The sequence below is a fragment of the Acartia tonsa genome, chromosome 4, assembly GCF_053477335.1.
Source record: "Acartia tonsa isolate MP-2025a chromosome 4, ASM5347733v1, whole genome shotgun sequence".
NCBI classification, from domain to species: Eukaryota; Metazoa; Arthropoda; class Copepoda; order Calanoida; family Acartiidae; genus Acartia; species Acartia tonsa.
This window is the reverse complement of record NC_137263.1, coordinates 4517357-4535996: the sequence shown is the minus strand read 5'-3', so window position 1 is coordinate 4535996 and position 18640 is coordinate 4517357. Positions and strand designations below refer to the sequence as shown.

The window sequence follows — 18640 nt, the reverse complement described above, 5'->3', positions numbered from 1 at the left end:
TTGCACAGATTTGCTAGGGAGGGAGGGGACATTGAGTTTTTTTTATCACACTAGTCCCCAAAGTTTTTTAAAAACGATTTATTATTCATTGGCTTAACAATTTTGAAAACTTTTATGAATTTTGATCGGTAGGTTCATTAAGTTAAGGTCCAAACGTCTCAACCACTAATAATAATCTACAGAAAGGGTAGTTTTGGGTATTATCATTGTACATTAATTTATCGGCCATTGGCTTATCCCTTTAGATCCCTGCAGATTAGCGCAGGGCAAATAAATGATTCAGGTTAAGGTTACAGTGGTTGTATTTTCTAATAAACCTATTCTATCCATTAGGGTGAGGTTATTAATCTACAACCTGTTATTCTTTATCATTTTCAAGCTTCCTAGGCAGAATTCTAATACGAAATAACCTTGGGTAAAATTTATTTCGCTTCCTTCACCCTTTTATTTAACAACATTTGTTTTAAACTGTCGTAATTTTCTTATTTTTGAACCTGGAAGAACAATTTTTTTCAGAAAACGTTCGTCTTTTATTAGAAAAATAAAAATGTAAATTTTTGTCAAAAATTGCGGTCATAGGAGCCATTTAAAGATTTCTGGAGGATCAGGATCATGCCTGGAACCTGAAATTGACTTGAACACATAATTCATGATGGGATGTTTAGAACATTTTATTATTTTGGCAACATATAAAGCTTTGAAGCAAAAAAAATGTTTTTGTTCTTTACCCGGATGACCCTGCCAGGTTTGCTGGCATACTGTGCCCGCCAAGATTGAGATATTAAAAATATTCCAACTTTCACTTATGTGTCATACCCACACAGGTGGAGGGGGGGAGGTGGCATTAAACTTATACATCTGATTTTAAGAACAAAGATTCCCAGGAAAACAACTTAACAAGGTACAATATTTTAGAAGCATATCTATAATCAAATAATAAAATGTCCTTAAACAGAATCCTGTATGTTCGTAATTTTAATATAAAATATTTTATACCTTTGAATAAATATTCTATTTAATTTTTGACACTCTACATATGTGTTCATGTGTTCATGTTCTTCTCTTATACTGTTTGATTTCAGATCTTCGCTTTTATGGATGTTGTCATCCTTGTTTATTCTTGTGTAGACTTCATTGTCAAAGAATCATCTCTCTTCAATATTCCGCACTCGCAAAAAATGTGGAGAATTATTTGCTTATTCTGTTCCGTTGCAAATTAGTCTTGTTTAGTTTTTGCATAACAGTTGCACTGCAAACAACCACAAATTATTTCTGTTAAATCCTCAATTAATTCAATTGTGATTTGTAAGAAATTAGTATAGTAAAATATTGTAGACTTAATAAGAATAGTTATTTATTGTATTATAATATTGCTTTCCGCGGATATTAAAATGAAAAATTATTAGATTAAAACCAGTTTTGATTGGAATTAATTTTATTATGTTTTTTAATATACATGGAAAACAGTCCAGGACCTTTTCGACTTGGTGTACTGTCTAGGTCCTGGTCCTAGAATCCAGGAGAAGTAAGGATGATTGTTACGCACCCTTCTCTGTCCATCACTTAAGGATATTAGGTAAAGTAACAGACAACCAACTCTCTGTGATGCACGACCTTTGTCTAAGAAGTCCCAACTGTGCATGGTAACGAGTTGCGCCTATTTGAGCCAGGCATTCCCCTCTAACTATTTATGTCGCGCATCTGACATAGCAGCAGTAGGAACCATTTTTAACGTCTTTTAGTTATGACGCGGTGTCGGCCCGAGATTCGAACCTATCACCTTCCCGACGACGAGCAAATGCGCTACGTGTTGAGCCACGGTCGTTGGTAATGTAAAGTAAGTTATATAATATACAATATTAATATATAGATGTTATAGTCTTACAATAAGAGGATACTTATAAAATCAACTAATTTTATCGGGAATATTAACACAGCCAAGTAGCAGAAAACAATTTGCTAGCAGACGAAAAAGGTCCATGGAAAGGGTGGTAGTTTACGTATATATAGATCTGTTGTCTTACAGAAAAAATGGCTCCAAAAAGAATTGCCAAACAATTTAGAGAGATACAGAAAGAGATAGATGCTTTTGAAAGGCAAGATTTTTAAAAATATTTTTTTTATGAGAAAGATCATTGTAACCATTTATCTAAAGGGATAAGACTATGGCCGATAAATTGATGTGCTTCTTCAATGATAATACAAACAATTATCCCTTCTGTAGATTACAATTAGTGGTTAAAACGTTTGGACACTCAATTTAATAAACCAACCAATCAAAATTCAAAAAGTCCCTAAAGTTGATTAGCCAACGAATAAGAAAACGTAATTTTGCAATTTTGTGGACAAGTGTAATAAACAGCCCATTCTTCCCTTCCTTCCTGCATTAAAACCCATGCTAGAGTATTATACTACATTATATTCTTCAACCCAAGTTTAAAATCGATAGGTCAATTTAAAAGCTTAATCTAACAATCCTTCGCGAATTTCATAAAATTAAAAATTGTCATACGAAATCTATTGTCTCTTCATTAGTTAAAAAAAAACAATAGGGTTTAAATAACTGTATGCCTCTACCTTATGGACTCTGTGCCGACTTCTAATTGGGTCTTTGAATATCAGCCAATAGCGTCGTAAATATTAACACAGCTAACTCGCTACAAACAGATCAGAACGCAATTTACTAACAGAAAAAAAAGTCTCCGTCAATGGATCAAGATGGTTGTCTACTTATATACATACTATATCTATTGTCCATTATTCCATAATGATGAAAGGTTTAACTCAGTCAGCCACATCACGAGCCGTGCAACAAATGGATGGTGTTTTCCTTGTTAAAGCTTTGTCCATCGTTTTGACAAATGAGCCGCAAATCTAGTTTAGTATTATGTAAACATTGAACAACATTCTTATTTTTGGAGAAATGAGACTTGTCCGCAAATTTTATAGTGTGGTCAATGAAACTCTTTTTAGTATAGCTTCGAACCCAATTAATATCCGCTGGATTAGGACCGGTTCTCAGTAAAAACTGTTGTGTAGCATTGATTTACAGACAATTTTCCATGAATGTTAAAAAAATCATAAAATTAAAACCAGTTTTAATCCTAAAATTTTTCATATTGATTGCCTCGGAAAGCGATAAATAAATAGACTAAATATCATTTTGAAGAATCTAGTTTTGCCTTTTCCCCCATCTTCTCTCCTCCCACTGGATGAACGAACTGACCAATAAATGACAGGAGAAATAGCAACCTAAATTGACGACAGTTTTTCTCCTGTCATAATATCCACCTATACTCTACATCCATTCCTGTAAATAGGAAACAAGTTTCATTAGCCAAACTGTTACAAATACATGCCTTGCATAAAAAAGTTTGTCATAATATCCACGTATATTCTGCGCTCATTCCTGTAAATAGGGAACAAGTTTCATTAGCAAAACTGTTACAAATACATGCCTTGCATAAAGAAGTTTCTGGCCTTAAATAAAAACTTTTTCCAAAACTTGGTGTTGTGGTTTTATAAGAATGAATCACACAGAATTAAATATAAATGAAATGAGTAAGGTAAGCCATAATTTCCGCATAAATATCAATATAGAAAATTGACACAAAAATTTAAATGTCAAAGCCTAGACATATCTTAATTACAAATTATCGTAAAGTTATGGCAATAGTTATTTATCGCATCATATTATAGACAGATTTCTACGGTAATTAAATAAAAAAATTTAAGATTAAAACCAGTTTTGTTAGCCACGATGGGTCGAACGATGGCTAACAAATCTTGTATTAGTTTTATGATTTTAATTTTTTATTCGCGTAAATTTGTCTAATACGATGATATACATGATTTTTCAGTATGGTTGAGAAAGAAATGGTTCTAATTGGTTTGGAAGCCATATTGAAAATATTCTGAATTTGGTGATTGTGTTTATTTATTAAACTGTTTTTTGCGTGTGGAAGTGTCCGCAGTCCAATGAGTATTATATAGTATACACACAATTCTGACCATTATTAACTTCTTATTCACCACTGGAAAACATTTTCCCTGTAAGATTACAAATTATTTGGCGTTTTTGTTTTTACCGTAGCCTAGGTTAGGTTATATTGGGTACAGATTAGCCCTGCAGAGTTATGGCACAGCCCCAATGGTATTTAAAAAAAAACGTGAGAGCCTTTCAGTGCGTGCAAGGAACTTTGGGATAAAGTACCAATTATTCTTAGATCATGAATTATCATGCCAAATAGAATAGCTATTTATCGCATCGTATTAAAGATAGCTTTCCACGGATATTGAAATGAAAAGTTATAAGAAGTCCCAGGCTATCAAAACTGTTAATAATCTTATGATTTTTATTTTAATATTCGTAGAAAATGTCTGTAATACGATGCTATACATGAGTTTTCATACTGGAAAATAAATAGAAGCGAAGCTGCATTATATTCAGTATGGTGGTCTTCTTTCTTTAAATCAGTAATGTAGTGAATCGCAGCTGAAGGCAAAAAGCTTAAAAATGAAACAGAACGAATAATTTCTTTTTCTAATACTTACTTTTGAATATTCTTTCACTAACATATTTTGTGTAGAGGATAACCATATCGGTTTAGGAGTTAGCGAGATCCTTAAGTAAATACACTTTACAGACGGACACATATCCTGTTACTTTATTGTAGGGGTATACAGCTTCGCTACTATTGTATACATTTGTTCTTGTCACAATTTAATTCCACAATTAAGAATGTTTTTCTTTTTTATACAAAGTGCTTTTTTTTTAAAGTGGAGTAATTATCTAAATGCATTTTTTTAAATATTCTTTTCTCAAGATCATAAAAACAAATCGTTTTGAAAAAATTTAAGTTTTCAAGATGCTTCATATAGTGCCTATGACAAATGACGTCATACTGGCCTACCATTGGTCAATTGAAATGTATTGGTAAATTAATCTGTGTATCATTGGTCATTTTTATTGTATGGCGTCATTTTTATAGGCACTTTAAAGAGCTTTAGTTTTCAACAAGAAAAAACACTTGTAATAGAATTTTTTTAAATTAAAATTTTATAGTTTTTACTTACTACAGTGCATAAAGTCGTTTTTTCTGTCATTCGCAGGTTTGAAAGAACCAATCGTTTAAAAAAAGTTAAATTCTAAAATGTATATAAAATATATGTGGATATTAATGACAAGGGAAAAAATTGTCGCAATTTAGGTTGATAACATGGAATTCATTTTTTGGGCAGTTCGTTCATCCAGTAGGACGAGAGGGGAAGGATAGGGGTATCGTTATTTTAGCTCACTGTAAGTTTCATTTCGTATTAAACGTAGCTGGAAAAAGTGTCTAAAAAATCAGCCTTGTGACCTCATAAAAATGACGTCACATGGCTGATTTTTGAGACTCTTTGTCCAGCTAATTAGAAAACTTGTAAATCTGGTGTAACATCCAAGTAATAATAAATTTATTATTCCTAACAAGGATATACTTTTACACAGGAGGAAAGCCCAGAAATTGACAGGGGAGGAGGCTGCAGCCCTAGCCAGTGTTCAGTATGTTGATAAACAGAGAGGTATTGCTGTAGTACTGGAGGGAGAGGGCGGAGATCTTAAAGGTAAATATTTTTATTATAAATTTAATAATTTCAAAGTAGAAGGAAGTCTGTCTGTCTGTCCATCTGTATGAAGCTTAAGATCTCGAAAACCATTGAACCCATTGGGCTCTACTGTTCAGGAAATATACCTACTGGTCCTGTAGTGGTTTAAATTATTTTCTTGGAGGTTAGGACACTTCCATCCCCTAAAAAATGGAAAAAATCACCTTCCCAACAATTTTTTTAAAAAGAAAAAAATATAAGGGAGGTGAGGAACCCCGACCGCACCATTGGGCAAAGCCCACCTGAAAAAAATACCCTTCCATGAAATATTTTTACGAACTTCGATTAACATTATAATATCTATATAGCTTTAAGAACGATAGAACCTTAAAAATTGTATTACATTAATTAGTTTCTTTAATTTTGATAAGTTTACCTTAAAAGTTTGAATGCTTTGTTGCAGTATGCCTTTAACCTAATTTATAATGTAGGTGATATTCGAGCGTCTGGCCTAGATACTTCAGAAGAAAGGTAAGCCAATGTCGTTATTATTAAACTAAAAAAATATTATTTATTATTTTACCAAACTCGTTTCGTTACTTTTCTAGGCTATCAACAACCTTATTAATAATATTATATATCTTTGTAAAGCGATTGTAACAATTAATTTTATTCACATTGACTAAAACAAAATGTTTGATGTCAACTGTTTAATCCATAGTACAAATTTCAAGACGATTCGATTTGACTAAGAAATGTATATTTACTTTATAGGGGACCAGGAGATCCGGATGAACACGTCTTTCTCAGGTAACTTTCCCGTTAATTCTCATATTAACCCTTACAGATCGGGGGGGGGGGGGGTCATATTGACCCCCCTTTAGTTTTTTCAATGTAAAAGAGGCTAAGGAGCGGTCTGACCACTATGACTTGGAAAAGTAATTTTCTCTAAATATGTACATGAACCACCAGAAAAAAAATTATGTCTCTAACTGTAACAGGAGCCGAGATAGAGGGGGGGGGGGCAAATAAGCCCCCCCCCCCCATCTATTAAGGTGAGAATTGGGGCCCGATCTGTAGGGGTTAAAACCTTTGACTTGCAATTTTCAGCGTTGAAGTTTGGACACCCCCCACATAGAAAAACTTCTATCTGCTTCAAAAAAAATAATTCTTAAAAATATAAGAATTGAGGACACTCCAGCTTAATCTTGGGGTGATACCACTATTATCTAGGAGTAAAGCCTCTAGTTTTATAAAAGACTAACTTAGTTTGTTATAACTTCCAAACAAACACAGTAATTTTGACATTTTTTTCATAATAACCTTATTTTACCGAGAAAAAATTAAATATAAGAATATGTTTTCAGACAAGCTGAATACTTTATGAGCAAAGGGAAAACACATGTAAGTTTATTTTATTTTGTTAGTTATTATTTCATGGATCTTACTCTTACACCAGATTTTAATGTTCTCAAATAAAGACCTCGCCCTTCCCCTCCCACATATTAAATGACAATTTTCTCCTGTCATAATATCCACGTATATTCTACATCCATTATATTCACATATAAATTAGTATTTGATACATTTTTTTATGAATCATTATTTTTAGGAGGCATTAAGGTTGTTAAACAAAGCTTTGATGCTTGATCCAGATTCAAAACAGGTTTGTTTTTGTTTTTTCTTCAATAAGCTTAGATACATTTAAAACCTTGGTTGGTAATTGTTTAGTATTTAATTAGATTAGGATGTTGTTGTTATTAGTGAGATTCTCGTAATTAAAATTCAAGAAGTGAGCAAAGGGGTAGTTGCACGAAAAGCATTTAAACTTGAATTTAATAAACTGCTTATTTTTTCCTGTTGAATGGTTTGAACTGCATTTAAAGGATATATATTTGAAAGATTTTCAATTTTCTACCATGTAGTTATAAGAATATCAAGACTTGAAAATCGTATTCTTGTGTTATATGCAATTTAAATGGCTGGCTTATTTTCACAAAACAGCATGAAGACTAATTTAGTGATGTCCAATTGTTTGTTATTTATTGTAATACAAAATTATCATCTTTGATGCTGTCAAGATCCGCTCTTGATCAGCGAAGCGGCTACGACGAGAATAACCGATGCCTACTATCAAAAGATTAACTAAGTGCCGGTTTACATAAATACTTTATTTTAGCAAAAGTCGAAAATTATAAAACTGTGGCACTAAACAGAAAAATATGAATTAATAACATAATCAAAATATTTTCACTATTTCAAAATAGAGACAAAATAAGTTAATGCTTACAAAAGAAATTTACACATTATACATAGCCTTTCTACAATATATTTAGAGGAGCGAAGCGTCTCATAAAGCAATAATTTCATTACACATAACAAAAAAAGATATTAATCATAGAATTAATATAATCTTAATTGAATTGAATTAAACCACTCTTTCTTAAATTTCATCAAATGTAAAGAACAAATAAATTTGTTTGCATTTGTGCTTTTAAGTAAAGAATACAATTAAGTATCAATAACTTTCAAATTCAAAATGTAAAAAGTACCTTTGTAAATCAACACATTCTCAGATTGATAGCAGTTGTGAACAAGTCGGCTAATTGGAAGAATTATAATTAGTTATAACATACAGTATGACCCTCGAAAAAGTATTTTTAAGCATCTGCAGCCCTTATTTCTCAATGAATTATTAAAAAATGCAGATGTCCTTGTTCTCCATAGTATTCCACGTAAGTAGATATAAAAATATTTTTTTTACCTCCATTAACACCGGAGATTTTTAGAGCTAAAGTTTTGAAAAAGTGACTGAGAAAAAGAATTTTTTTTTGTTTCTCTTATTTTTTGGATGGTTATATTACGTTTTTCTGGCAACTGAATAATGAGACACAAAGAAAAACAAGTTAACTAAATATTTCTTTTTTATTCCACAAAAAAATATAAATTTTTAATGGCAAAAAATACTACTGAATGAATTGATTATTTGCAAATTTTAAGTTATTTATTAACCCTTATTTATAGAAAAGGATTAATTATGACAGTTGCTCCGCCTACTTTTCTGACATCTCAATTATTTAATAGGGGGTAAATTAAGCTTTTTAGACTAAAAAATCATTATGTTTTATTTTTATTTTCTTTATAACTTTTTTGTTATTAAAGTTAGGATTGTGAAACAAAAACAATTTTCCTGCTATATTCATAGAGATTTATTTGGTTTTTTAATCTTAAACAATTTTGCCTAATAAGTAAGTTTTTCAAAATATCATTAAACTAAAAAGACTCAAAAAATATGTGTAAAAAAATGCTTTTTACTCAAAAACTAAATTTTTTATTTCATTTTTGTATAAAGTTTCTGCGAGTAACAAAAATAAAAGGATTTCTAGCTTAATTTTGCTAAAAAAATCGTTTCATGTTAAAAGTTACTTTTTGCTCAGTCACTTTTTCAAAACTTTAGCACTAAAAATCTCTGGTGTTAATGGAGGTAAAAAGAATATTTTTATATCTACTTACGTGCAATGCTATGGAGAACAAGGACATATGCATTTTTTAATAATTCATTGAGAAATAAGGGCTGCAGATGCTTAAAAATACTTTTTCGAGGGTCATACTGTATATACAACAATAGGATGGTGGGTTCTATTCCCGTGGAAAATTACAGGTATATCAATTTTTGGAGGAGACCCCATGGATTCATTACACACATATCGCGCTTATAGGCAAGTCCTTCACTGGTGACACCTCGCTCGTTGGCTGGTGAAAGACAATTAAGGGGGGAAGAATTTACACATATGAGTTTTTTTGCATAGATATGATATAGATGATATAGATACACATAAATTACAATATGCTAAATTTCTATAATTATGTATGACGGTTTTTAAAAAGCTTCACCCTCTGTCAAAAAAGATTCTATACTTGTAACTTAAGCTTGTAATTATTTTTCTGAAATGCATTTCATGCAACTATCCCTTACAAATCACTCATAAAAAGAATTTATTTGAAAACATCGGGTCATAAAAACTTGGCAAATAAAAATTGATGTGGGTTATTATTCTTTTTTTAACTCTGCAGTATGATTCTACAGGTGCACTGAATATTTTTGATGCCCCTTTCAAACAACAACAGTTCAAATGTTGAAATTATTACTGCAAATTAAAGACATCGCAGCATACAAAAATTGTATATAAAAACAATAATTTCTTTTGATAAGTAACTACTTTCAATTATAATCAAAATAAAAATAAAATTTGTAAAAAATAAAGAAATTTTTCCCCATAATTTTTCAGTTTTATTATTTTGATAATTAAAAAAAATTTTTATAATTAAATTAAATAATAAAATATGTTTTGATTTTTTCTTTGGCAAAGTAAACTAATTCTTTTGATATATTTATAAAAATATATGATAACATCTAGCGGTCTATTATTGAACTACATAATACATAATATTCAATGTTTCAATTAAAGGATCTTTCCTTCAATATAATAGATATTACCTAGATATATATTCTCTAAATCAGCCAAAAGGAAAACAGTGGAGGCAAATATATCAAACTTGGCAAATGGTTGGATTAGCAGGAGTAGATATAACCAAGAAATAGCTCTGAATTCTGGAAATATTCTACCTGGTCTCACTTAGGTTTTAGGCCATTTTCGTAGGAAAGCCTCATTACTAAAAAAACTACCCCCCCCCCCCCCACCTCATAAAATAATGATGCTGATAAAGAGGTTCCAGTTTCAAATATGAGGGTTTAACCCCACGTCCATTTAGGATGAATCCATAACTGCATATATAAATATAAAGGCAAGTGCCACCAGTAGTAGGTTTAATGTATCTTCTAGCTTTGGCAGCATTGTCTGGATAATTAAAACCTATATCTACAGGTTAGAGCCACCAGGAGAAGATGTTACCTGCAGCTTGGAAAATAGCAGCAGTATATGGATAATTAAAACCTATATCTACAGGTTAGAGCCACCAGGAACAGATGCAACCTGCAGCTTGGAAAATGACAGCAGTGCCTGGATAATAAAACCTATATTTACATATTAGGGCGACAAGGAGTAGATTTAACCTGCAGCTAGGAAAATGGCAGCAATACCTGGATAATTAAAACCTATATCTACAGATTAGAGCCACCAGGGTAGGTGTAACCTTCAGCTTGGAAAATGGCAGCAATTCCTGGATAATTAAAACCTATATATACAGGTTAGAGCCACCAGGAGTAGGTGTAACCTGCAGCTAGGAAAATAGCAACAATCCCTGGATTATTAAAATCTATATCTTCAGGTTAGAGCCACCAGGATAAGGTGTAACCTGCAGCTTGGAAAAATAACAGCAATACCTGGTCAATTAAAACCTATATCTACAGGTTAGAGCCACCAGGAGTAGGTGTAACCTGCAGCTAGGAAAATAGCAGCAGTACATGGATAATTAAAACCTATATCTACAGGTTAGAGCCACCAGGAGTAGGTGTAACCTGCAGCTAGGAAAATGGCAGCAATATCTTGATAATTAAAACCTATATCTACAGGTTAGAGCCACCAGGAGTAGATGTAACCTGCAGCTTGGAAAATGGCAACAGGCCCTGGCTGATTCGGAACAAGTTCTAGCTCAAGATCCAACGGTAACAAACTTGTATTTCATTGAAAAAAAAAATGATAAAAATAAAGGGGTAACTTTGAGTTTTTACTAAAGTATTTTAAATGACGTCATATTTGAGTAGTCCTTTATTCTAATATAGCGTCATTCGGGATTTTTCGGCAAAAAGTTTTTAATTTAACCATTTATTATATGCACTATAAAGAGCTTAATCATATTGAATTTTAAATTGAAATATATTTATTTCAAAATTTTGATTAATTAGATATTTGAAAAATATCATTAAAACTATTTCAAGTATGGCTTTGAAACCGATTAATATCTGCTAGATTACAACCGGTTCTAATTGATGCTATATATAAAAAAAACATGCACATCGTCGTATTACTGACTATTTTCTACGAATATTAAAATAAAAATCATAAAATTAATATCAGTTTTAGCTCCTCGGGGCTAAAAAACTGGTTTTGATATTATAATTTTTAATTTTAATATCAGCGGAGAGCTGTCTATAATACGATGCAATAAATAACTATTTCAGTATGCCAAAGCAATCTATGGAAAAGCCGAGTCTCTGTTTAATATGTGTAAATTTGAACATGCTCTCATGTGCTTTCATAAAGGATTGGTAAGTATATTAAATCTATAATACAAAGTACAATGATGTTTGTCTGTCTGAAGCTTAAGATCTTAGTAACCACTGAATCGATCGGATTCTACTCTTCAGAGAATATACCTACTGGTCCTGTGGCGGTTTTAGGCTGTCTTCCTGGGGGCTGAACCACCACTATTTATTTTTCTTTTTGTAACCTACAACAAATAAGTGGGGTGGGGTATCCCCCACCACACCCCGGGGCGAAGGACTTGTGAAAAAAATACCCCTTCCTCATTTTTTTTAATTACGAAGATTCTATATAGGAGGGTGACTTCCAAATATGTCTTGGGGTCAAGCCCCTAGAGGCTAGGGGCGAATACGATAGTAAACAATAAAGTGATTAACATAGGTTAAGCTTGTTATTTTGAAATTTTTTCCTATAGAATTTTAATAAAATTTACAGTCTATGATTTTACCTTTTTTTATTTATATATATATATATATTTAGTCTTTATCACCGGATAACGAAGAGTTTAAACTTGGAATTATCAAAGCAAAGAAAACTATATCAAACAGTTTACCACTGACCATCTTTAAGGTAATAGTTATTTATCGCATTGTATTATAGACAGCTTTCAGCGTATATTAAAATGATAAATTATAAGATTAAGTCCAGTTTTGTTAGCCCCGAGGGGCCGAATTTATGCGGCAATTTATAGCTGCCTTATAATGCAAACGAAATGAAAAACATATCCCATTTCATACCAAAAATCTGCAAAATGTTTGAACCAATGACATGCTGGAATGTACCTTTACTGTTATTCTATTGGATGATTTAGAGTTTCTAAGGTATGTCTCTAGATTATCTCTATTTACAAGGTAAAGAGGAAAGTTACAAAACTTATAAATGTCACAAAGTTTTTAACCTTAGTGTCAAAGAAATAAAAGGTATCAAAATCCATCAAATATACCTAGTTCTGGTCACAAATGAAAACTTATTAGTATCGTTGCATCTAGGGTCTGTATTTGAAGTGAGAGAGCGAGAGAGAGAGAGAGAGAGAGAGAGAGAGAGAGAGAGAGAGAGAGAGAGAGAGAGAGAGAGAGAGAGAGAGAGAGAGAGAGAGAGAGAGAGAGAGAGAGAAAAGGCTTAAACCAAGAATTATATTAGAAAATGAAATAGCTTAAAATAATCTCAGTACATATCAAAGCTTCCCTGAAATTGAAAACTCATTCGGTTCAGTGGTTAATTAGGATCATTGATTTAAAAATGAGAAAATCAATCTCTTTTTAGTGCCTATAAAGAATGACTTCATACAATAAAAATGACCAATGATAGGCCAATACACAGACTAAAATACCAATGGCAGAGGCCAATATACTTTTTAATTGACCAATAGTAGGTTAGTATAACGTAATTTTTATAAGCACTATAAAAGCTTCTTGATAGAATAGGAAAGGTTCATGACTTGAGTCGTGATTTTGGCTGATGATTGGAATAGCATAATATGCTTCTGCAAAACCTTTCAACTTTCTTTTAGCATAATTTATAATTAGCAGAAGAAACTTGTCATTTACATTGATTTTATTAGCATATTGCGAAAATAGTTTGCTCACAATAAATAAATATTATTTGCAATAACTTTTTAAACTCCATAAACGAACACAGTACACTGTACTGTAACCCTAAAGTTAAATTTTAGAGAAAAAGTAATGACGCACACGCCTCTTTTTTTAAAGCGTAGCTCTTCTATAATTATGGTCAGTTCGTCCGTCCGTGCCGATTAAATCTTTTTGTTAATTTAGACATGTTAGAATTGTCCTATCGGTGTCATACTTTGCATGCTGATTCCTATAACAGTTAGGTACCATTAAGGAAGCATAGCAACTCTATAATCATCACCAAAAAGTCCGTAGTCCATTAAAACATGAATTTTAAAATTATAATTACAAAAATACATTAACAAAAAAGGTTCTTATTAAAAATTAAATTACAATTTCTACTAGATTTCTAAGCGGATATCTAGTTGGTCTGAACTTGAAGAAACTGTTATTGCTTAATTTCTGCTTTGTTTTGTTGAGGACTGCAGACTAATTATTTGCTGCATTAGTAACAATTCACAAAAATAAGAACCATTTCTAGTAGCGAAACTTTTCTGTGTCTGTAGGTGATGAACTTACCACAGATTTCTCTTGGAGGGTGAAGTACACTCCCAAAAATAGTTATAGTACCTATAAGAAGCTTCACTGACAAGGAAAATAATATTGGTTAAGCAATTAGCGAGATCCTTTGTTACACACAGATAGACATCCTGTTGATGATCTCTAGAGGGCTTAGTGTCGCTTCGGGTTATAGACAACCAACCCTTGGATTGAACGACCTTTGTCTGGAAGTCCTAACTATACATGGTAATGACTTGCGCCTGTGTGTGGGCTAAGGCATTCCCCTACTTCTACTATAGGTGTCAAGCACCTGACAAAGCAGCAGTAGCAGCCGCTGGTTATCAGACATCCTGTTACTTTTAGTATGTATAATGATAATTTTTCTTTCTTTAGTGGGATGGCGTAGATGAAGTTTTGACATTATTCAGAAAAGAGGCAAGGTAAAGAAACTTTATAGGATCATGGAAAGAAAACGAAGTATCGGGTTTCGTCGTATTTTCACAAGAGCTCTTCTCCTATTTAAAGCTCCTGCGGGGGCTCTAAAGCTGCGGGGCCAATTTCCTAACCCTGCAGGGCAATCATTAACATTTGCCTAACCTAAAAGAACCTTTCTACTCCGTTTTCTTTCCATGGTCCACTTTTTTTTACACTGCACTGTAATAATACTTTCTTTTTTAACTTAAAAAAATTAGACAATCGACATTTATAAAAAAAAGAAACTACCCTTTGATATTAAAAAGTGAAAATCCTATGCAATTTGACCTTTTAAAAAATAGCTTAAAATGTAGAATGTTTAATTATTATTTCAACTTTCAATACAAAAACATACAGTCATTACAGTGTAAATATTCCAAGTATGAAGAAACTAAGCAGAATTGTAAAAGTTAAATTATTCTATATAAATTTTGGTTGTAAGGAAATTGTTTTGTATTTACGTTTTCTTATCGCAAAGTAACTGGATGTATGTTTGTTGAACCAATACCACATTACCTTTAATGCTGGACTGAAAACTACTTGGACACTTTTAAGCCATATTATGCAGGTATAAGGCTAAATTTTCTAAAAATCGTCTGTTAAAGAACAGGTTTAGACATCCAGCTTAATATGAAATTTATAATATGACAATATCACCGAGGCTTTTACGCGACTGACGCGTGGCTGCCGAGCCCTGATATTAACCCTTTAGCCCAATCCCCTAAGGGCTAGGGGAGCAACTATTAGTAACCTAAAATGATGCTCTTTATAATGCCTATTAAAATTACGTCATACATTACAAATGACCAATGATAGGCTAATACACAGACTAAATAACTAACTACAGGCCAGTATTCATCTTAATTGACCAATAGTAGGCCAGTATGACACCATTTTTTAAAAGCACTATAAAAAGCTTCCCTAAAATTTCAGTAAGCCCCGCCTGGTGATGGTTGGAGAGAAGGACAGTGATTCAGGCGGGGGACAAGTCTATGAAGAAATACTCAAGTCTCTGGAGGAAAGTAATATGGAGCAAGAATCTAATACAAAGTAGGTTTTAAAACAATTTTCCGCGGATATTAAAATGAAAAGTTATATGTTATGAGGGGCCGAAGGTCCTTGCTTACAAAACTGGTACTAATTTTTTGATTTTTATTTTAATATTCCTGGAAAATTGTCTGAAATACGATGCTATACATGATTTTTCAATATGACTGAGAACCGGTTAGAATACAGCGGATATTAATCGGTTTCGAAGCTATACTGAAAATATAATGAAACAAGGATGACAACATCCATAAAAGCGAAGCACTGAAACGGTAGGACAAACGGACATAAACACTTATATAGTGTCAGAACTGAATAATCAGAATGCGAATGTATAAGAGTCAAAGCAAAATTGTAAGTAAATTTGTTGAAAAACTGCTTGATACAGGATAATGATTATGGACATACTTACATTTTTAGGACTTGATTATAGAGTTGCTTCGCTTATGATATTGTACTTTGTTGTCCCAGGAATCAGTATACCAAAAATCAGATCAATCGGATAATTAGGTCACATCAAGTTTATTGTTAAAAATGAAAAAAAAATCAACATGTTTAAAATGGACGTACGGACATTCTGGTAATGATTATAGAGTTTCTACGCTTTCTAACTCGTACCTAACTATTATAGGAATCACCATGCAAAATTTGAAATCGATAGGACAATTCTAACATGCCTAAATTAACGAAATAAGCTATTTAAAAAAGTAAAAAAATCAACATCTTTAAAATGGACGTACGGGCATTTTGGTAATGATTATAGAGTTGCTACGCTTTCTAAATCGTACCTAACTACTAAAGGAATCACCATGCAAAATTTGAAATCGATAGGACAATTCTAACATGTCTAAATTAACGAAAAAAGCTATCCGTGACGGACGGACGGACCGACCCTAATTATAGAAAAGCTTCGCTTTTAAAAATACTCAAATTTCTGGTGGAAAGTAGTTTAAAAATCATATACCGTATCGTGTTACAGACAAATTTCCACAAATAATAACATAAAAAATCATGAAATTAATACCAGTTTTGTTGGCGCGGGCCTCCGTGCCAATCCATTGCTAATTTTTATAAGCTTCAAGGCAAAGTTTGATAGTAAAAACAAAATTTAGTTGACCCCAATAAAACTAATTTCGATATTAATAATTTTCTTTAATCTAAATTGTAATTTGATAATATCAGTAAAAACGCGGTAAAAGTAATTTAGTTTGTCTAGCATTTGTTTTAATTTAAAACCATTTTAATTTTATTTTATTCTTGAATCTCTTACAAACAAAGCATGCTCTATAAAGCTCTGACAATATATCTCTTAACAAGAAGGGAAAAAATTGGCGAAAAATTACGAAAACATTACCTATCTTGCTTTTTTGAGGTATAATCAAATTTATTTAGAGAGCACCAAGTCTTTAGTTTCTATAAATAAAGAAAATAATTTAATTTTAATAAAAGATGAAACTGCTTTTTATGATACTATTAGCTAGCATCTACACCCCCAAGAGGCTTCTAGGGGCACGACTTGTCAGGAAGGGAAGTCCACCCTCAACATTCAATTTTCCTTAGCAATGTAGCCCCCCCCCCCATAGACGTCCAAGTCACCCCCAAAATTCTTTTCATTCTACCCCCCCACCCCATTTAAAATTTACCCCTACCCTGGGGGTGCCGTAGGCACCCCCAACCATTAAGGAGGGGGTATTTATCCCCCCAAACAATTTAGGGGGGTAAATACCCCCCCAAAATAAAAAGCTTGGATGTCTATGCCCCCCCTCCATGATTTTTATTTTATTACGTCTTTATTTAGAAAGAAGAAGGGACCAAGTAGAAAGAAATACACTGACCAGGAAAATATAAATGTTAAATAATTTCAATAATTATCTTTTATATGTGAAGGGTGGGAGCATTGTTATTAGATGATTAAGTTAGATCACGGAAGTTTGTTAGAAAATTAATAAATTAAGAGTTTAAAATTATTGGGTTAAGAGTTTGTACATTACTAGTTTAAACCATTCAATCAATATATGATATAAGTACCCAAAGAGTTTAATTATTTTACAGTCCAATGTCCCCTCCCTCCTTCAAGACAGGAAAAAAATTCTTTCAATTAAAAAAAATCTTTGAAGTTTTAAAACATTTATTTTTGTTTAGAGACTCATGGTAATTTTTGGACATATCATTATGGATTCAAACCAGAGGGCTCGGCCGTTGCCGTCTCTCTTGGCCACGGAGCATTGAGCTAGGAAGCCGCAACAATCTTTTTGTTGCTATTAAAGTTTATGAAACATACCCTTTAAGTAATTAATTAATGATTATTTTTTTGGTATACTTACTTTATCTGACAGTCCTTTTGACCTTTTTTTTGATGGATAAGAGCTGGATCTTTAAATCATTTTAGTGGTGAGCCAGATTGGGGTGAGCCAACTTTCCACCAATGAGGGCACAGCATTTTATGAAATGCCGTGCTGTGATTGGCTGAAATACGGCTCAACCCTATCTGGCTCACCACTAAAATGATTTAAAGATCCAGCTCTTGTTTTTCTTCATATGCCAGGAAGTCCTACATGTGCATGGTAATGAGTTGCGCCTGTTTTGGACCAAGCATTCCCCTCACTCTAAATATTAATGTCGCACGCCTGACAAAGAAGCAGTAGAAACCATTATTAACGTCTTAAGTTATGACGCGTTGGTAAACCGGGATTCGAATCTATCACATCCAGGGAGTAAGGGAGGGGGCAATGGATCGATTATTCAATTTTTAGGAGTCTAAGACTTTGGGTACTGGCTTAAAGGGAATGTGCAAGAATTTAGCAGTTTCTGACTGAGTTTGGGTACTAGCGCAGAAAATGCCGCTACTCGCTGTGTAAGTTTTGAATATAGCAGACAGAGAGTTAAGAAAGTTAAGAATATACAGTCCCCTCCCATAATCTATTTCACTCCCCTTTCCCCCACCTCCCTTTTTTATAGCAGATGATAGGGAAAAGGAGAAGGGAGGTGGATGCAAGGGGCAATGGAAGTAAACAGGATATTCTTGCCGAGCCAGCCAGCAGTTGGCCGGGTCCAATAATCTTGTAATATAAAAATCACACCATAAAACCTCATTATATTTGATCAAAAACAAGTTGTGATTTTGCTTTACATGGGGCTATGGAAATCTATTATTCTGAACAAGAATATGACTCT

The 18640-nt window shown here is 32.7% G+C and overlaps 1 protein-coding gene across 1 annotated transcript; it reads left to right on the top strand.

Annotated features, from left to right (window-relative positions):
* Positions 1–3527: 3527 nt before the first annotated feature.
* On the top strand, positions 3528–17700 carry LOC145318156 (outer dynein arm-docking complex subunit 4-like). Its single transcript, XM_080159502.1, has 12 exons — positions 3528–3566; positions 5475–5607; positions 6081–6120; positions 6364–6399; positions 6957–6993; positions 7202–7255; positions 11123–11215; positions 11732–11818; positions 12294–12383; positions 14339–14385; positions 15353–15441; positions 17609–17700. The coding sequence occupies exons 1-12, from the start codon at positions 3528–3530 to the stop codon at positions 17698–17700; spliced, it is 837 nt and encodes a 278-aa protein (XP_080015628.1).
* Positions 17701–18640: the final 940 nt, after the last annotated feature.

Bases quoted from the DNA above. Each gene is read 5' to 3' on its own strand.
- LOC145318156 (XM_080159502.1), top strand. From the start codon at position 3,528: ATGAATCACACAGAATTAAATATAAATGAAATGAGTAAG. The intron at 3,567-5,474 runs GTAAGCCATAAT...ATTCCTAACAAG, and splicing joins ATATAAATGAAATGAGTAAG to GATATACTTTTACACAGGAG. The intron at 12,384-14,338 runs GTAATAGTTATT...TTCTTTCTTTAG, and splicing joins TACCACTGACCATCTTTAAG to TGGGATGGCGTAGATGAAGT.